Raw genomic sequence first — 20,840 nt, forward strand, 5'->3', positions numbered from 1 at the left:
CAGTCTTTCTGGCTAATTAACACCAATTCCCAAGGTCTGAACACAAGGGCTTGAGCAGCACGGAAAATCAAAATAGTGACCTTCCAACTTAAACTTACTATAGTAGGTTTTCCAGAGGAACTCAGTCCCCAAAACTAGCTACTTTTCAACTGAAATAGCCTGCCATGTGTGTATCACTGTCAGGACTCCTGATAAACAGAGTGTAAACAAGTTAACCTTCTTACCACACAGAATATGACCAAACATTATACACTTTATTTGTGGTTACCAGTTATTTTTACAGAGAATAAACAGAATTCATTAATTTGGAACACTGTACATTAAATAAAGTATAATCCACCCCTACATCAAAAATCATTTAAGTTGACCCCAAGATAAAAAAAACTGTCTCTAAAAGCTTATATACATTAGAAGTAGCAAAAATAATAAAAGAAATTAGAAAACAGCCATTAAATGTGGACGTCTAGAAGAATTCTCCAACATCTGCTCTCTTATCTCGGCATTTGCTTCGGGCTTTTGTTCGAGCTTTGAAAGCTGCGGAGTTATATAAATGCTGAAATGAAAAAAGAAAAATATACATGGGTCAATAAGGCAAGATGTTCTTACGCACACAGAAACTAGGGGAGAAGACAAGAACTGCAAAGGAACTAGAAAGGTAACACACAGAAATCTCACCTCAGTAAAAACCGAAACTATACTTAAACTTTGAAGTCTTAAAAAGGAAATGGTGCCAATCACTATTTACACACTCTTGGAAAGCGTGCCTGGCACCCCACTAAGTTACTGTGCCATACAACTGAAGCATGCCAACTTTCCTATCACCAGGCAGAATCAGAGCTCTGGTTCCACTTCTCTTCAATGTGATTAGTTCTCAAAGCAAAAGAACTCTTAAGACCTGAAGAGAAACCAGAAGCTGTGAATTTAGTTCTATTAAAAAAATAAAACCCACCCTTTCAAAACGAGAAATCTTCATGGTCTTAAGTGTTGCAGCATCAAGCATCACAGGGGGTCCAAGCTCAAATACATTTCGAAGGAATTCATTTGTCTAAAATAAACAGAAAGAGGTAAGGCCTACATTAAGTATCTACTTCACTACATACAGTGAATTTGAGTACAGAAGCGATAAGGCTATCTGTAAATTAGAAGCTAAGCTATCTGTTTTCTCAGTATGAAAGCAAAGCATTTTCTAAAGCCTTAAATCCTAGGACACTATGTTGAGCTTTTACAGAGACTAGTCATGTTCCAGCATTTTTACTGCATTCTATGACTCCTGGACATCCAGTCCAGTTCTGCGATTCCACCCTGCTCAGTTAAAGCAAGGATGTTACTCACCTGCAAGTGGTACTGCATCCCTGATCCAAGAACCTCCTTAAAGGTGTCATACGTGTGTTTTTTGACCCAGCTATCAATATACATGCGTTCAGGACCAAACTTAACAGTTTCTGCTGGAAAATCCCGTTCCTACAAAACAGAAGCAGAATTATCATGTGCCTTCCAATGGCCCAAACAATTTCTAATTGAGAAAAATATTGATAATAGAAAGTATTTGAAACTGATACTTGTTTATCAAAGATATGCTCAGGCTAACAACTCCTGTCCCAAGAGTAAGACAGTGGCCCCCAGTGGACTGTATAAGCGTTAGGACGCAACTGACATAGCAGTAACAAAGCCACAGGATTCCGCATGTCTTCAAGAGTCAAAAGGACTTAGAATGTTAAGAAAAGGTCAAGTGTTTGCACCGATCTAGGATGTGAGAAGGGACAGAAGAAATGACCAAGGCAAAGAGGGAGCTGAATGAATTGATGTGCAGCTGGGACCTAGGGAAGTAAGCAAAGATAAGCAGGTTAACTGCCACATAAAAGGAAGAGAACCACCACCAACCAGAAGCTCCAAGAAAGCTCAGCTGGGTTTACTAAGAAAGTGAAGCCAGGTGCAGCAAAACACCTATCATCCCAGGAAGGCTTCACATATGCTAAGGACGTGCTCTCCAAACAAGCACTGCCCCAGTCCTCATGAAACAGTAAGTGCTTTTGCTTTCCAGGAATTCTTCCCGTACATTGTTAAATAAGGAAATTATTTTGAGTGAAAGCAAAAATTAAGCAGCAAAATGGCTCAAGTGTCAGGTTCAGTTTGAAGCAGTCTCCTTTTAGAGTGAGCGACTAGTGGTTCTGGCAGTGTACAAGCCTACCTCCACAGCCCTCAGCACATCTCTGAAGACAGAGCGCTGCTTTCTCTTGTCCACTTTGGCACGATGCTTATTTCCATCTGTAGCTAGAGCCCGGAGCATCTGGGTCAAAGAATCCATGTCTTCATAAAAAAAGTCCTGACCAAGGACAGAGATTTTATTTCACTTACTTTTCTTCTTTTACAGTATCTTCTAGAATAATCAAAGAATAGCCTAAATCTGAAACATTACCAGTTGTATAAAGCAACACAATTTTGCTGTTTACGGAAATTTGTACAAACATAAACAGGCAGATAATTCCACTCCATAGACAGTGGTTTCTCTTTTACTGCAGGTGTGCAAGTTAATCAGCAGCACTTTTCCTAGTCATGGCCATTGTCTCAGATAAGCAACAAGACACAGCAACAAACATGGCTCAATAATTAAATTTAAGGCAAGAAGCTGCTTTAATCACTTCCGGGACAGGGGGACTGAAGAGAAGTTAGGGTTTCTTTGTTAACCTGGGGATACATTTATATCTCTTTACTTGGGTCATTTTTATTCTTGTGTTCAATTTTGCAACTTTAGAAACAGTTACAGATGATTCAACTCAGTGAGTACCAAGATCTAAGCACAGTTCTTATAAAAGCCAGGTGAGCAACCACAAATTCTATTTGTTTGTTATTTATATTCCCACTAGTCTAATTTTAACCTACTAAAATACGCACTTCTGATTCTGGACATTTTCAAATTTTCAGACCAAGTGTCATTTCTTTTACTGTCTAAAATGTAAAATGATATACTACTGGTAGAAAATACACTTGAAATCATTGTAATAGTCCTGCTTTTAATCTTTTTTAATATATCAATTTTATTTTAATGCTGTATTTCGGATTACCTTTAACTCTTCTAATATGCTCCAATAATTTAACTTATGCCTCTCTTACAGTAAGACGTAACTATTACATCAGACCAAAGTTATACTATCCTTATATTTAAATACTAATAAATTTTAATCCTAAGGTCATACCACTCACTTCTAACAAGTAATAGTTAAGAACTAATTTTCCACCCAAAATTTTACCAATTTTGTTCTCTTATGTTTAAGAGAACATATGAACGATTTTTCAAATCTATGTAAGAAGTCAAAACCTGAGGGATCCACTACATTATCTTAACTGGATCCAAGAACTGCAAGCTACTCTGCCAGCGATTCTCAACTATGAACAAGTGCATCTCCCAAGGGACACTGGCTTCCTCTACAGATATTCTTGTCACATTAGGAAGAGTGGCATTAATGTCATCTAGTGGGTAAACACCAGCAAGGAGTATTGCTAAACACCCTACAGTACACTAAGAAGCCTCTAGTCCACACATCAAATGTAATCAGGCTCCTAAAACCATCAGTACCAAAGCTGAGAAACTCTAATACAATCTGTGCAATGAGAAAACTCAATCTAAGGACAGCTGGTGAATCCCTAAGCAAAACACATCACTAAACCTTAAAAATACAAACTCCACAGAAAAGTTTCCATAAAGTGAAACTTTGTCCATATTACATAAGTTAGTGAAAAAAGGAGGCCATGATGCATATATTTCTATTTGGTTTCTTGAGACACGGGTTTCTTTATGTGGCCCTGTCTGTCCAGAAACCCACTCTGTAGATAGACCCGGCCTTGGACTCAAGCGATCCACTTGCCACTGCCTCCCCCAGCCCTGGGATTAAAGGCATGTGCCATTACATCTGGCTCAAGGCCATGAGTTTGAAATAGAGCAAGGGGTGTATTCAAGGCCTGGGATGGAAGAAAGGGAAAATAGAAATGTAATTACATTATAATCTCAAAATAAACATTTTTAAAAGCACCTATTAAGTAACCTAAGGTGAAATTATATCTATTCAGTTACTAATTTCCCACATATTTAATATGGTTTCCTTACTGATTTTTTTCATTTGTTATGATAATAAGTAGCTACAGATTCAGTGACAGGCACTAAACGCTGTTCCTCAATTTTATTTAAATTTTTTCCTTTACTTTCATGTGTATGAGTGTTTACCTCCATGTATGTCTTACACCATAAGTATGCCTGGCATCCATAGACACCAGAAGAGGATATGGATCTCGTAAGAATGGATGGTAATATATATGTACTGGGAAAAACTCAGATCCTCTGAGCCATCCCTGCAGCCCGATTCTCAATTTGAAATGCCAACACATTACATGAATTACTACCTAGATCTTCATAGTGGTAATAAAGATTATGAACTAGGGTTACCAAATACCTTAGTATCCCAAGGTAAAAAGTCTCCTAGAACAAGGACTTTCAGCACAAACCCTGACACAGGACAGCAGTGTACTGTGTACTGTCAGGGCCAAGTGGGGCAGCTGGCCAGAGTAGAACACCACTCCCTGGCTTCAGTTCTACAACTGTCTCTGCCACCCTTAAAAGGTTACACTCTCAAAACCAGTCAGTTCTTTTATTATTGGATAATAAACTTATGATCCAAATCCTACTTTTGACAGTGACACTGGAAGAATGGTCCTGTGTCTCCTCCTGTCAATTAGATACTCACACTCTCCATTCCTCTGGCCAATTCAAACAGAAGTGCCAAAGATTCGCCAGCAGCAATTCTCATGTTTACATCATCACAAGAAAGGAGGCTTGGAAGTTTATGGAAATGCCTAGAAAATAGTCGGTACTTTATGAGTACAACCAGGTATGTCAAGTAAATGTGTTTTTTTTTTTGTTTGTTTGTTTTTTTTAGTGAAAAATGAAAAAAGTAAAAGGGGGCTGGAAAAATGGCTCAGTAGGCAAAGAGCACTTGCTGCAGCTCTTGCAGAGGACGCAAATTTGGGTGCCAATAAACACATCATCAGGCAAGTCAAGACTGCTTTTACTTCCAATTCCAGGGTAGCCGACAGCCTCCACTGGCCTCTGTGGACACGAGCACTCACGCGTTACACACACACACACATACACACACACACACTAAAAATAAAAATACATAAATCTCTTTAAAAAAAAATGAAGCTAAGGTTTTAGAGGGTTAACAGCACTGGCTGCTCTTCCAGAAGGACCCATGTTCAGTCCCATGCACCCTCACCATAATACTCAACCATCTCTAGTTCTGGGAATCCAAAGCCCTCTTCTGGCCTCCACTCATGTGGAATACAGACATACACGTGGGCACCCATACACATAAAATAATAAATATATGTAAATATATAAAGAGAATAAAAATACGTACAGCTCCAGCTTTTTCTTCACCTCACTGATTGGGCATATGGTCAGTAACAGTGTCCACGCAAGAAGCGCGCTGATGTGAAGCACTGTATTAGGGGTGCTGCTAGTTAAACTGCTGTCTTTTTCCTTAAGATAGGACTTAGTGAAGACATTTTCCAAGCACTCCAGAGTTGAATACAGCTCCTAATAGAAAGGATATGAAGTAAGACTAGGACGACTATCTAAAGTAAGAGCACTAGCCTGAGTTAGAGATCATTCTGCTTACAGTGATGTCATCTGTGGCGATAAAACAGCAAACGCCAAAGCATGTTGCACACTGCAAAACAAAAACAAAAACAGACATGAATGACTGTACCTTATTATATATCTGCTCTTAAAATTCAATGTGAAAAAATCCTCAACTACTTCCCTGCATTCATTCCCACACATAGTATAAGGAGAATGGAAGAGAAAGAAAGTGAAGTCAAGACCAGGGAGTTTTAGAGCAAGCTCTGCCATTAGATCTGCAAGACACCGTTAGGGGAGTGGGTGTTCCTCTTGGGTCTTCCTCCTTTACAATTCATAAAACTGGAGGGGATAGTGTACATAGAGCAGCTTCCATGAAGCACAAAGCAGCAAAGCAGAAATCCAGTCAAGTAATTCAAGTAACTCTCTTTAGTACTTCATTACTATGGATAGCTCTGTAAGTTTTAAATCTCATACTTACAGTCTGCCTCGCCTGGATATTAGCTGTTCCATCACAAATTATCTTCTTTAGGATTGGTCCCAGAGTCTTTAAAATCTCTTCACTTTCGAATCCAGGGCCCAGCTGAACACAAAGAACAGACGCTAGCGCTGCAGCTGCACGCTGCTCATCACTCTTTCCTGCAAATGCAGCAGAGATGAAAACAGGGCAGGTCTTATTTTCAGTAGTTATAAAGAGTCAATTTCCAAAAATTTCAACTATAAGGAAGCATCTGTATTCATAAAACCCACACTGTGTTTCAGGCCCAAAGTGCTCAAATCCTAGGACAGACCTCAGTCAAATCTTAGACTGACACTTACTAGCTTAATTACTCTGATGTTCCAAACAGATTCCTCATCTGTAAATAGACTGGTGTCCAACTTGAGAATGTAGTCCTGCCTAGCAAAGGCATGTGCTTCATGACAATTTCTACCTTCTTATTCCTTAAGGTTCTCACACGAAAAGCATTACAGTAACCCTAGATTAACCTAAGCATTGCACAGTCCCCCATCTGATTACTTTTAACAAAATACAGGATCAAAGTAAAATACTACGGAAGATAAGTGGAGATCATTTTTCAAAGAAGCATATGCACTAGAGGATTTGAGCAAATGCTTAACTTAAAAAGTATTTTTTTGAGACAAAGTTTCACTATGTAGCTCTGCTGGCCAATAGCTTGTTATGTAGTCCAGGCCCGCCTTGAGACCCTCCTGTCCCTCTCTACTGGGATCAGAAGTGTGCACCAAAACATGTAGGCCGAATTTAAACTGTGAGACCCCAGGTCTTACATTTTAGACCTGGGGTCTCACAAAACCATTACCTAAGAAACAACCTAAGTCTGCGGGAATGCAATTTTAAAGCTACCTCATCTAGCTCCCACTACGGGAGTGTCAATGTAATCCATACACTTTAAAAAGAAACACTGCTATCTCCCACACAATTGGCTCTGCTGTACAGTGGCAGAGTTACACAAGATAGAGCAGGCAGACCATCCTTAGCCTGTCCTTGTTCCAAGGGACAGTGGATAAAGAACTACATTCACAAGCAAGCTTTCAACCTAGGCAAAATGAGAATATGGACATAACAGTCAACATAAACAACACATGCTTCCTACATTTTTGATGTTAGAGTTACTCTGTAAATAAAGTGATGATAGAACGTAATTTTTATAATACACTTATCTGGCAAAATAAGAAACCTGTAGATGCAAACAGTTTCTGCAGTACACTGCAATGCTGAGTGGTGTTAGATGTAATCTTCAATCTTGTGTGTGTACATGGAACCATGAGTAAAAACCAGAGAGGACAGCTTTGCATGTTCAATTTGTTAACTGACTCACTGTCACTATGGGAGGGAGAGGGCTGGCACCAGGACATACATGTGAAGGTCTGGGGAGCGCTCTCTTTCAGCCATATTTGAGGCAGCCTCTCATTTCTGTTACTGAGCTGTCTTCCATCACAGCAATGCTCGAAGTACAGATCTGAGCCACTTCATCCAGTATCTTACGTGGGAGCCAGGAACAAATCTGGTCACTAGACATGCTCAGTAATCACTTCACCTCCTGAGCCATCTCCCCAAGTGTCCACCTTGTTTTTCTGGACAGTCTCTCACTGCCCTGGAGCGCCTGCCCTGGTTTATGTGGAGTCTAAAGATGAACATAGGTCCACTTGTAAAGTGAACACTTGATTGTCTTTGTGGCCTTTTCTCTTTCTGCTTAGACATGTCATCTTTTACAAGAGGAATGCCAGAGTTTCTACTAATTACAGAACTCCAATATGCCAATAGTGTTATTTTAGTGTACAACTTTTGTTTTACGTGAAAAATGAGCTGTACTCTTACAATGCTTTCCCATGTTTAGAAAAACAAAGATGTCGTCTTCTGACATCATACTCTAAATTGCAGTCTGATGCTTTCATCCCTTCCTTGTACAATCTGAGAATGGCAAATACTTCTGAGGTAACAAAGAATGACAATCTATCCTACCTAAGATTTGTTTATTAGCAAAAATCACTGCAGAAAGAGAGCTAATTCCTTATTCCTTCTGCACAGGCCTGTCAAGAACAATGGCATTACCTTTTTTCAGACAGCGCTCAATGCTATCAGTTAAAGTCATTCTTCTCTCGAGAACAAACTCATACAACACTTTTGAAGACAGTGCATTTTTAACACCTTCAAGAGCTGCCTGTCTTGTCTTCGCACTATTTAGAACACAATTGAAAAGAAAGATCTAGTTAGCTACAAACTAATGACTTAAACAAATTATACCCCTGAGCCTGACATTAAGCTCCAAGCATCTTTCAATTATGCGCTTTTCACCCACATCATCTCAAAATGAGAGGCTTAAGTACTTTCTATCAGTCACAACCATAAATGACTGTGGAGCAATTTGTAGTTTCAATGTGTAAGACGTGCTACGTAGTACATATATTAATAATTCATATTACTTCAGTCTGCCCTACCCCTTTAAGCCCAGCTCATTATTGTGTCCAGCCCATCTCCAATTCCTGAGCTCAGTGATCCTCGCATCCGTCAGCCTCCTCTCAAATATCCAAGAGCAGAGACACATACCACCAGAATTCTAATACTCAAGCCTGTGTCTTCTGGGATTCCTATGTCTATGTTTAATTCTAAGGATCCCAGGAAGAAAACTTACCTTTGATGTTTCTCATACCCATAACAAATTTAGTGGACAAGCAACTTAAAGCAGTTCGTCATTTTTAATTAAAAGATCAACTTTTAATGCAACAAATCAATTTCAATTACAATCAAATAGCTAATATATGCTATTATGCTAAGATAATGAGTAATAAACCAATCTAAATTCTAGTGACATGTTACTACCCACATTAATAGGCCACATTACATCATCCAAAGTAAACAAAACAATCTTTAGAAAAACATACTGCTATAATAGTAACTGAAGCTTTTACCACCTCACCTCTTATCAAGGGTTAAGTCAATTAATCCCTTCAACTTGTACTCTAAGTCTTCTTGAGTTCCTTCCTCATCAAGGACTTCTGGTCCTACAGAACAGAAACCAACACTGTAACATAAGCAGGAAAGAGCAGATTGGGAAAAGAAACCCTACAGCTCACATGAAGAAAGAATTCCCCCACCTACGTCATCTCCCAATGGCAAATCACAAGTGTCCATTTAAAACTCCTACCGTCCTCAGCAAAGCTGGAAGGATCACTATAGCCACTGCAGTGGCTCATTGTTTCAATGGATGCGTCTTCATCACTGAAAGGCTGAACAGTCCGATGCGGGCCACCTATTGGGTAAAGGCAACAGAGAGATGACTTTCTTTCTCTCTTTTTTGTTATATATGCAAATACTTAACTTGGGCACTCTAAAGCTTACTTAACCACTACTAGTAATAAAGTCTTTTCGCAAAGAGATAGTTATACTGAAAAAGAATATATGTAACTTTCCTAACTAAAGTGAGCTGATTCACCTCTTCCGGCCAGTGATGGACATTAAAAAGCAACTTCAGAACTGTATCCATCGTCTAACAATGAGAATGGCTGCTTCAGTAAACATTAACTGGTAAGTAAATGGCCTCTGGTCCAGAGGTGTTTTATTTTAAAGCACCAAGTTGAAAAGGGGCAGTTTTAGAGGTAACAAGAGAAAGCAAAAGTTTTGTATTTGATAGGTTCAAATTAAATTGCTCCCTCTACCCCCACCCCATTTTAAGTCAGTGTCTCACTGTGTAGCCTGAGCTGGCTTGGAACTCATGAAGGCAAGGCTGGCCTTAAACTCACAGCAATCCTCACCTAAGCCTCCCAAGTGCTGGTATTACCGGCATGAGCAGTAATGCACATTTTAAGCTAAAATTACATTGTAGGGAAGAAGGCACGTGTGTGTATGTGTGTGGCATGTTCTGTATGTGAGCTGTAGATCTCCATCATGGATGTCCACCCTTGACTTCCACCTTGTTTGAGACACGGTCTCAGTTCTGATGTCTGACACTACAGCAGGTTAGCTGGACTGCAAGCTTCTGGGAATTCTCTCCCAGAAGGAAAAAGAAATAAGGCTGTGATTGTATAAGCCTTTAAGTCTTTAAGACAGAGGAAGAGACAAAGGTCTCTGAGTTTTGAGGCTAGCCTGATCTACATAGGGGTGATCTACAGGATCGAGTCCAGCTGGATTAATACACTGAGCCCCTGCCTTAAAGCTCAAGTAAAATAAAGATTCCAACCATATCCTAGAGTTTAAAAATATCAATGCTATTAACCACCCCCCCAAATTAACTAGCATAATTTCAACTTCACGTAAGAATAAATTCAGAATTTAGGGATCTCATATTAATTTAAAAATTACGATGTAATGAATTACTGAGTCCTGAGATAAAATGAGTCTCAATTCTGACCATAAAGTCACCTGGGCAGCCTGACTTGGCCGAATTCAATTTCTTGTATCAGTAAAAATTAAAGACCACATCAAATTCCAAGTCCCTATAATAACTGGTACTTCTAAACATTACAGAGTATACTCTGCAGGAGTAGCTAGGATTACCACCTGACAAGAGTACAGAAAAAGGAACACAAACCACACAACAGAGGACAGTTTCATTCACTCTTCAACTCACCTAATCTTTTCCTATAGCACCTATTACCTAACCTCTTCCTTTGGCACAGATTTCACCTACTATCTCTTAAGCACACTAATTTGCATCTATACGCAATAATACAGAAATCTATTTCAATACTAAGCATATCAAAACACAATCACATTAAACAGGAGTATACAAAGAATGTGTCCTATAAGCCAAATTTATGAGTGTTCTACCGATATAGAGAGGTCATTAAGTAACACAATGCAATCACCTTAGTATGTATGATATGCTGATTTTAAAAGTGTGTCCCATAACCATATATAATCTTTCTTTGCTAATCAATTCCCAACAATAACTGGAGAAAAAGAGAAAGTATCAAAAGCCTGTAAGTATATTTGGTTATTGATTTCATCACTATGAGGCCCTGTAATCAAATATAGATAAATGGGCATTATATTTGATTGTCTATTTTTAGAACTGCGATTTCTTCAAAAATATTTTAATGCACAATTATTAACACTTCTATATACATATAATAGCAATAAGCTCAGGTGTGAAAATCAAGTTCCTAAAAGAAAATTAAGTCCCTATATTTTTCTTTAAAATGTATTGTTTATTACCTTACTTTTATTTACTGGTTTATTCCAATTTTTGCTGACAAGATTCTGAAAGCCAATTTCACTATATAACCCAGATTAATCTTCAACTCCTGCCAATCTTCCTGCCACCCCAGGTTCTCACATCCTAGGATTAATAGGTTTTAAGATTATTTTTTTTTAATCCTCTAAAACTTAAACCTGTTAAAGTTGGGCTAATTTTCTTTTAAACAAGAGTTGCTTTTTTTTTTAACCAATGCAGAGAAGTTAGCAAATTTTTAAATTAACAAGTGACCTTGAAATTTGCTTGCTTGATGCCAAAGTAACTTGAATCAAAGGAGGAATGAAAGCACAGAGAATACAAGAAGCAATGATGCCAAAATTTCTTAATGACAGCACTTAGGAGAGAAACACCAGCCTATTTCTGGATCTTTCTTCATGACAAATTATACTAACAGCTGAGTACATTCTGAATAATCTTACCATATTTACATACAAGCCAATGTGATTTAAAATTGTTCATCTTTGGCCTGTTCTTAAGATTATTCTTACACAACTTTAAGCTTCTGTCTCTTCACGAACTAGTTTGGTTTCTTCATGATTCAAGGAAAAGGGTTTGAAAAGGCAAGGAATGTCTGGCAAGATGGCTCAGCGGAAAAGGAGCTTGCTGCCAAGCCATCCGCCTGAGTTCATCAACCCCTGAACCCCCACAGAAAATGTGTCCTCTGACCTCCTCTTCAGTGTCTTGGTGTGATGACACTCACACCAGTAAGTAAATGCACTTTTAAAGGAAGAAAATTCATCTTGTAAGAATGTCTGATCAAAGTCAAGCTTACCTTGTGGCCCTGTGTCAATAATGAGCAGGCACTCTAGACATTTGAAACCCTCATTTCTCAAATACTAGCAAAACTTTTTTTCTTAAAAACCCTGCCTTTCATGCTAAATCTGGTGGCTTTCTACTCCAGGAAGCAGAGGCTAAGGAAGGACGCACCTTTGAGAGCAGCTCAGGCTACAGTGAATTCCAGGCCAGGCTACAGAGTAAGACTGTCTTCATAAACAAAATGGAAAAAAAAAAAAAAAAGAAAACCAAAACCAAAATCCACTTCTCAAATCAGAGCAGCGCTTACTATGTAAACACATGCATATGAGGCCAATGTTCTTGGCTTCCTAGAACCCCCATTTACTTCAGAAGGAGAATATACATAAAAATCCATGAGCCTCGCTAACAAACCAAAGTTGGCCATCTCTTTTGTTGTACAGATTCATTTTAATCGAATTTCTTAATTTATTCTCCTAAACAATAGGAAAAGTGACTTCTAGCAAATTTTTTGATAATTTCCTTTCTCTGACTCAACTACTTAGTATGTAAAACATACACAATGCGACTAAGGTTAAAAAATTTCAGAAAAGATTCTCATCCAGTTCCATTTCCAAGAGATAACTTTTATGATAATAAAAGTCAAAGCTTGCAGGTTTACAAACAAACCAATTACTTTGGTTTATAGATGCTGAGAAATAAAATCAAGGTTTCAGTCAGTGCTTGTATTGCACATGCTGGAATGCAGTGCTTAAATATCTTTTCTTTTGTGCAGAATTGTAAAGATAATAGCAGTGAAGTCTGATGGCTGGTTAACAAGCCTGGAGGCAAAAAGTGTCCCAAGAAAGAATGCTGGCCAGGAAACAAAAAGAAAGGGTGTCTGGGGCGAGACCATTGTTAACATCGTGGTTTCCAAAGTGTCAGTGCTTCTCCACTGCTTCCATTTCATTTTTTTAAAAAGGTGAACTTCAATAAACTATTAAGACTCCACCAGAAAGATCTCCATTACTTACTCAGGAGGGAAAGCTTAAAGAGAGGTAAACAGGACCCTCGATTACATGAACAGTATTTTATAACTTCACAAGGAATTTCACGATCCATTCAGGAGCAAAGAAAAAAAAAATCTTAAAAAAAAAAATTCTGCATCTGTAATAATATTCCCAGTCAGTCAGCATTTAAAGCATGACCAAGGGCGTTCAGAGCTCTTCAAATCCTCTAGAACTTTTACAATACCAGTTTCCAATACTTAACAAGAAAACTGGTTAGTTACTCTTCTAATGAACATCATTCGAACGAGCAACACAAGCAGCAGCTATGTCAACCAATAACTAACGGCTATCAGCTTGGTGTGAGAAGTGTGGGGGCATTCCGATGAATATTCAACTCCACAGTCTTAACAATTACTGAATGAGATGTCTACCTAGACTACTGGACTTATGTCTACTGGACTTATGTCTTGTGTGCAATCTCGTGGAAGGGATCTCCAGCTGGAGGCGTTTTCTTCCCCTTAACCACGTTAAGTAAACCGAGAACCACACATTCAGTTCAGCAATTAACCACCTAGAAAAAGCTTCGACTTGGCATGGAAGGTATTTAAAAACAACAACTATCCCTAACTTTCATCCAATTGCAACCTCGGCTACCCGCGCACGGAACCTATAGAATGCAACACAAAGGAGAATGCAGTCTCCGAGGCTGGAGGCACAAGGGCTGCGGGGGGCTCCCGGTTTCCGCAGGCACCGGGTTAGGGGTGGGTGCCTCGCTTGGGGTGGGGCGGTGGCCTCCGCTTCCGACGCCTCCACCGCGCCTTAGTGGACACGAGGCACGCGCAGGGGGGCAGCGGGATGGAAGCCACTCGCGCCTCTGCGTCACCCCGGCCCCGCCACGCACAGCCCAGGCCTCGTGACGCAAGAGCCGGTCCAAACCCGCCGGACGTTTGGCACTCCCGAGAAACTCCATGTTGGGGCGAGAGACACAGGCGTCCGGCAACAGCGGCCAGCCACCGGCGCTCCGCCCCATCTCTAGTCCCGCAGAGGACCGGACAGCAAGCTGCGGCTTCTAGGAAGAGCGCCAAGTCCTGGTCACCCTCATTCTGACTGTCCCTCCAGCCCAAGGTCCCACTTCTCCCCGCCCCCGGGCCGGTGGCCCAGCGCGGGTCCCGCGTGCCAGCCCACATCGCGCGAGCGCGGCACCCGGAGCACGACGGGAACTGTAGTTTAGACGCACCGCGCTCCATGCAGCCGCGGGCGTCCAAAGCGAAACCCGAACTACAAGTCCCGCCGCGCCCCAGGCCGGAGCCTCCCATTCCGCCGGGCAGCCGGCTCCCGGCGCGGGGACGCCCCTCACCTGCCGTGGCCGCCGACGTCGCTGCCCCGGAGCCGCCGCCACCCCCGCCACCGCGGTGGGGAGCGTTCCGCTTCTTGTTCTTCGGCATCGTGGGCCGCCCGGTGCCGCCTACACTTGGAGCTCAGCGAGGATCAGCCGATGGAGCTGCACTGTCTACTCGTGCGTCTGTGCGGCGGGCGGCTGAGAGGCGACTCTCGGGCTAACAAGAGGGGCGAGGAGCGGCGCGGGTGAGAGGCGGCGGCGGCGGCAGCAGAAATCCCCGTGAAGAGCTGCGAGCGGAAACGATACATGTTTCTCTCTAGCGCGGGAGCGAAGGCGGGGTGGGTCGGACCGCGACGCCTTAAGTAGCCAGACGGCTGCCTGTCGTCACCATGCGTGGGCGGGCCTCCACCTCCCGCTGGCCAATCGCTGCACATCTCCCCACCGGCGTCCACTGGGGCGACGCCTGCATTCGGACTCCAATTCCCAGAGCTCCAGCGTGCGCTCCGCGCCTGGGCTTCTAGGCCGTGGGGCCGCGTGGAGCTTTGGGAGGTGTAGTAGACGGGAGGGCGCGGCCTTCTCCTGGCTCCTCCCATTCCGACTGCGTCGTGACCTCGTCCCTGCGAGGCGCCCGCCCTGGAACTCTCCGGGTGTAGTCACCGCGATGAGCCATGCGGCAGCTATGCGGCGTGATGAGCGTCAGCATGGAATATCGTGAGGAATAACCTTTCCCCCGCAAATGTGGGGCCTCTGCCTTACATAAACATACCCCTCCTGTGGGTTGAGGGGCGTGTGCTCCCCACCTTGCAAACGTGTGCTTCCAGCTACTTGCATTGTATTGTTCGCGGATCGCATACTTTAGACCAGAATCCCAATTAACCAGACTGGTGGTTCAGTCTCAGATTTCCTTACAAAAACGTGACCTTGATTGTACCCGCCAGTTAGGTCGATTTGGAATAAGAGTTTCTGAGAACTCAGCAGCTGGTAAAACATACGTGAGTTATAGGAGGTCAGTTTGGGATAAGAGCTTCTGGTAAGTTAGCAGCTGGCAAAACATACATGAGTTCTAAATGTCAGTAATCGCAACGGGGTTTGTTTTCTTAAGATGCTCCGCAGATCTTTTTTTCCTGTCACAACATCAGGCCTGTACTCAGGGCCTGCTGGTACGTTCCTATATGCCCTTATGACAGAACAAACTTTTGACTCGCCTCGTGCAAGTGACTCACTGTGTTCTCCACCTCTCCGCTCAGCTTCATTCCATGTCTAGTGACTACAGTACTTCGCCCTACAGTCCCTCCTGTCCCTTACATTCAACTTAAATCTCCCCCCCCTTTTTTTTAACCGTCATACTCGGAATATCCCTTGGTTTGTTATCTTCCCCCAAATTCACTTTGTAATTCCTTTTGTGTTCTCCACAGCAGTTGGCTTTATAATGAAACTCAAGGTCATATTTGATCTCTAACAACACACAGTCCCAGCTGATGGCAGGTCCCCCGTCCATGTCTCATGGCCAGTGAGGCTGATTACTCACTCAGGTGTCTGTCCAGACCTTACAGATAGGCCGATCCTCTTAACCCAGCCCTGTCCTGCTACTTCCACATAGCTTCTTCTTCCCCGGACTAAACTGGTCTTCATTTCCAGTTACTTAATTAGACTTCATCATTCACCTTGTTTCCTGATATTTTTTAACAGTTTATTCACTTTCTATCCCAATTGTAGCTCCTTCCCTCATCTCCTCCAGGTCCCACCCTCCCTTCCTCTTCCTCCCTGTTCCCTTCCCCTAGTCCACTGAAAGGGGGAGTTCTCTGCCATGTGACCCCAGCTTATCAAGTCTCATCAGGACTGCCTGGATCCTCTTCCTGTATGGCCTGGCCAGGGAGAATCGTCATGGGCAAGTGATCCAGGAACCGGCAACAGAATCCATGTCAGACAGTCTCCCCAAGCTTGGGAGCTAAAATGTTATGCTCAGGATGCGAGGTTAAGCACTGCACTCTGGGTCAGTGGCTTTGGACCCAGAGAAGAGCATGTCTGATTGCATGCGGGTTGGTGCCCCAGGTCCCGCCTCTGTGAAAAAGTATCGGACGGGTCTGATGCTCTTTGGGTGGATGACACCTAAATGAACATCAGTACAAAGTCCCAATTTATTTCTAATATCAGAGATCAGACCTCTACTCTTGCCTGATGCGTCTAAAACAAAAAGGGGGAACTGTAGAGAGCTGCGTAATGCCTCGCCTTAAAGATGGAGCTGGTTTCCGCCTTCCACCTTCCCGATGGTGAGTGCGCTCTGTCACGAACAACTCCATATTTGGCTAAGGCTGAGGATCTGGCTTGCTTCCATGTATGTGGACCTATCTGCATTGCCCACGAGGCATGCTGGGGTTGGCTACCTAGAGGCTATTTAAGCTGTGGGCTGGCTTTCCCCAGGGTCAGTAGATTGTTCAAGGTTCCTGAATAAACTGCATTGAAAAAAAAAAAAAAAAAAAAAGAATCCATGTCAGAGACAGCCCCTGCTCCCCTACTGGGGAACCGCATGAAGACTGAGCTGTCTACCGGCTATATCTGAGTGCCTGATCCTTGGTTGGTGCATCAGCCCCTGCCTGACCCTCTGGGCTCAGATTTTTTTTCGCTTTGTTGGTCTCCTTGCGGAACTCCTGTCCCTCCAGGTCCTTTTACCCCCAGCCCCTTCTTCCATAAAGACTCCCTGTGTTCTGCCCAAATTTGGCTGTGAGTCTCAGCATCTACTTCAATCCCCTGTTGGATGAATCCCTTCAAAGGACCCTCTATAGTAGACTCCCATCCTGTTCCCTCTCTTCCACTGCTTCTGGTGTCTATCCTGTTTGCCCTTCTGAATGAGATTTAAGCCTCCTCTTTAGGGTCCTCCTTGTTTAGCATTGGTAGATTTTAGCATGTTTATCCTGTATTGTATGGCTACTATCTGCTTATAAGTGAGTATATACCATGCGTGTCTTTCTGCTTCTGGGATAGCTCACTCAGAATGATCTTTTCTAGTTCCCCCACCATTTGCCTGCAAATTTCATGATTTCCTTGTTTTTAAAGCTGAGTAGTATTCCATTGTGTAAATGTGCCATTGTTCCTGATCTTAAAACAAATGTCTTAAACCCCCATCTTCATCTTAAGAATTACATCCATCTGTCAAGACTGATTCAAACACTATCACCCTCATGAAGCTTCCTCCTCACAAGTCTTTAACTTTGTAATTGTCTGCTAGCACTCGCTGCCTCTACAGATCACAGGTGGATTGCTCAAAGATTTGATGTGAAGAGCAACAATGAACGTTTGCTTTACTCTGTGTACTCCTGGAGAATAAGCAAACTGCACGGAGCAGGGCTACCGAACAAGGATGCAGACATAGACACAGGTCCCATTGAGCCCCTGAAACCCAAAAGCCTTGGCTCACATGAAGGAAGTGTCTCAGGGAGGGCAGGGTGGAGCATGCAGCTGTGCACTTGTAGATGCTTTATAACCACAAGCCCTTAGTTATCCAGACAGCTTGATGTGGAGAGCAGCACCTTTTGCTGTTCTGTGAGCCATCACGCAGGTGTAATAGCTTCTGGACTTTGAAAGTAGCGCCTTACCAGAGAATGAGAAGATGTTTTCTCTCTGTGTCCTTGTCTTCATGGAGGCTTTCCTTGGACAGGCCTATTCAGAACCTGCCTTATCATAGACTACTTGTTTTAAGTTCATCTGTGAATACTTCTACCATGTTGTGACATTGCTCACCTCAAATCAAAATCCCTGTATTCCTCGTGGCTATACATAAAGTACTATACATATTCTCAAGAATACATCAAAAGTTTGCAAAATAACTTTTCTGAGCGAGGGAAGAAAGGAAATTATGTATCACAGCATTACACACATGAAATGTAAGTATCAGTATGATGAGTTCTGAGATAAACTTTAGATGAAAAGAACCCTGTTGTGACATTGTTTTATGTCTACAGATTAGCTCCAGACAAGCTATGCGCCACCTGCAGTTTATTTAGTTCAATCTATTACACATATCATGTTTAAACAAGCTGTGGCTCTCCAATCACAGAATTAATAAACACTAGTGCCCAGAAGAGAGGGGAAGCAAGAAAAACGAGCATGTTCTGAGTGGGTTCTGTGGGCCGGCCTTCCTCCGTAGCCACGGTTCTGCGGACTGAACCCAGGGCTTTTGTATGTACAGCTCAAGTGCTGTACCCATGAGCATCTAATCTATAATACATTTCCAACCTTTCCTTTTTCCTTAGAAATAAATCTCACCATTTATGTTCACAACTAAAACTAGAAAATAAACATTAACATCCTTGTGCCTAGGTTTTCTAGAGATAGCAGAAGTATCATCCTCGTGCTCCACATTGTCCAGCTGAACTTTGATCGTGGGAACCTTAGTGACCTGGCTGACTTCAGTTTCTCAGGATCCTCCAGTCCATGTTGCCACTTAGGACCACCAAGTGCTCAAGGACTGGTACCAAGACAACAGGGGTAGCTTCTGCTGATTTCCCCTGCTGCTTTTTTTTTTTTTTTAGTTGGTTTGACAGAATTTCTTCTCTGAAACTGCATGCTTCCCACTGAACTTTTTCTACAATTCACACACTAGACATTTATATTTTCTGGAAAGGTTTCAGTAGAATATGTGGAACAAAAATTACAATTTTTCCAGCCACTTCCAACTTTAATTGCCTTGGTACTTGATGTTGAAATCCCACAGCTAGGCCTTGGGGTCAGAGTTCATCTCCAGCAGAACAGTGCCTATGAGATGCCCAACTGAAACTTGTCCAGCATCGGATACCATGTCTTGGCACCACAAGCTAAACATGGACTTACAGACTTTTGGATTAGGAAAAGGCCCAGTTCTCACAAGAGCTGTAGGCTTGTATTTTCATCTAGGAAAGAACATCCATCCAGAGACTTCTACCTACACTGTATTGGCCAGATTTGTGTCATACTATAACCTCCACTTTCAGGAGTTAAGAAGACAGATATTTGTGCTATGCTCATTTGCAATCAAATCTGAGGGCATAAATAAAAGATATGAGAAAGGCAACTTAAGAATGTCCATCTTTGGCCAGTGATGGTGTACACCTTTGACTCCAGCACTTGGGAGGCAGAGGCAGGCAGATCTCTATGAATTTGAGGCCAGCCTGGTCTACAGAGTGAGTTCCAGAACAGCCAAGGTTACAAAGAGAAACCCTGTCTTGAGAAAGGAAGGAAGGAAGGAAGGGAGAGAGGGAGGGAGAGAGAGAGAGAGAGAGAAGGAGGGAAGGAGGAAGGGAGGGAGAGAAAAAAGGACATCCATCATTTGTCCTGTGAGGCAAGGTTCTCCCATATTTTGTGTAAGATCCTTTGCCGTCTGAACATTATGCTGCTGCTTATCTCACTGTCATGGTAATATATGCTCTCATATAACATTCCATCTGATAGATAATGCCATAATGGTTGCAAAAATAAGTGTTTTATCAGACAGTACTGTGCATATAGTACTCAGCTGTCATGGGGTCTCTGTGTTGGGCACTTTGATTTAAGAATTAGCACATGTGTATTCCTTGAAGGCATAAACATGGAAAGTTTTCTTTGATTTTAGTCATAACTCCTTAGGATTCTTTGCATAATATAAGTAGAAATAAATGCCTCCATGGCCCTCCATATATTGTTTGGCGGGATCTAGTTCTTTTTTGAAAAAGATTTCATTTTTATTTTTTATTCATGTGTATGTGTGTGTGTGTTACATGTATGTGGGTTGCCTGAGGATGCTAGAGGAGGTTGTCATACTTCCTAGAACTGAAGCTACAGGCATTTATAAGCTGCCAGACACACAGGTGCTGAGCACTGACCTCTGGTCCTCTGCAAGAACAGTAAGTGCTCTTCGACACCGAGCACTGACCTCTGGTCCTCTGCAAGAACAGTAAGCGCTCTTCGACACTGAGCTAGCTCTCCAGCCCCAATCTAGTCCTCACACAGGTTTGTCATATAATTCCCTACCTCTTTCACCCACTCTAATTCAACTCAAAACCGCAAAATGGATTCTCTGCTTAAGTCTTTTGTAACAGCTCTTGTCTTCCTGCTCTGTTCATCTTGAGCTTCCCACAGTTGCCATTCAGATCTCAGCTGGAATGACACCTCCCAGAAGAAGTCTTCCCACTCTCCCTCCGAAAGTAGCAGCCTTCCTCCCCCTACCCACCCCTCAGCCTGACTTAATCCTGCGAAGCGCCTCTCAGTACCTCTCCGTTCAGCTTTCTCCCTCCACTTACTAGAGTGTTAGAATTACAGAAAAGATAAAACTGTACTGTTGCCGTTTAACACAGGGTCTTGCTTTGCAGCCCAGAGAGGCCCAAAATTCACCGAGTAACCCAGACTTGCCAAACTTGTAACTCTGCTTCCCAAGTGCTGGCTTACAGCATTCAGCTTAGGAG

At 42.4% G+C, this 20,840-nt stretch overlaps 2 protein-coding genes across 3 annotated transcripts in view; both read right to left on the reverse strand.

Annotated features, from left to right (window-relative positions):
* Positions 1–233: 233 nt before the first annotated feature.
* The window catches only part of Ifrd1 (interferon related developmental regulator 1), a 45,621-nt gene continuing 25,014 nt past the window's right edge, over positions 234–20,840 (reverse strand). Inside the window, exons 1-12 of one of the 2 annotated variants that reach the window (XM_021664895.2) lie at positions 14,446–14,583; positions 9,298–9,402; positions 9,070–9,154; positions 8,205–8,329; positions 6,114–6,271; positions 5,673–5,723; positions 5,412–5,590; positions 4,737–4,845; positions 2,189–2,323; positions 1,333–1,461; positions 950–1,045; positions 234–553 (exon numbers count right to left, since the gene is read on the reverse strand). In XM_021664895.2, the coding sequence (XP_021520570.1) occupies positions 464–553; positions 950–1,045; positions 1,333–1,461; positions 2,189–2,323; positions 4,737–4,845; positions 5,412–5,590; positions 5,673–5,723; positions 6,114–6,271; positions 8,205–8,329; positions 9,070–9,154; positions 9,298–9,402; positions 14,446–14,533 (1,350 nt within the window). In that variant the 5' untranslated portion in view covers positions 14,534–14,583 and the 3' untranslated portion in view covers positions 234–463. Of the gene's footprint in view, positions 554–949; positions 1,046–1,332; positions 1,462–2,188; positions 2,324–4,736; positions 4,846–5,411; positions 5,591–5,672; positions 5,724–6,113; positions 6,272–8,204; positions 8,330–9,069; positions 9,155–9,297; positions 9,403–14,445; positions 14,584–20,840 lie in introns of those variants that run through there. The other variant, XM_060367408.1, reaches the window with a different exon arrangement.
* Positions 14,577–14,735, reverse strand: LOC132647245 (uncharacterized). The gene has a single exon (XM_060367412.1). The coding sequence runs from the start codon at positions 14,733–14,735 to the stop codon at positions 14,577–14,579; it is 159 nt and encodes a 52-aa protein (XP_060223395.1).

The sequence above is a fragment of the Meriones unguiculatus genome, chromosome 1, assembly GCF_030254825.1.
Source record: "Meriones unguiculatus strain TT.TT164.6M chromosome 1, Bangor_MerUng_6.1, whole genome shotgun sequence".
Lineage (NCBI taxonomy): Eukaryota > Metazoa > Chordata > Mammalia > Rodentia > Muridae > Meriones > Meriones unguiculatus.

Excerpts from the sequence above, each read along its gene's own strand:
- LOC132647245 (XM_060367412.1), bottom strand. The coding sequence starts at position 14,735 with ATGTATCGTTTCCGCTCGCAGCTCTTCACGGGGATTTCTGCTGCCGCC.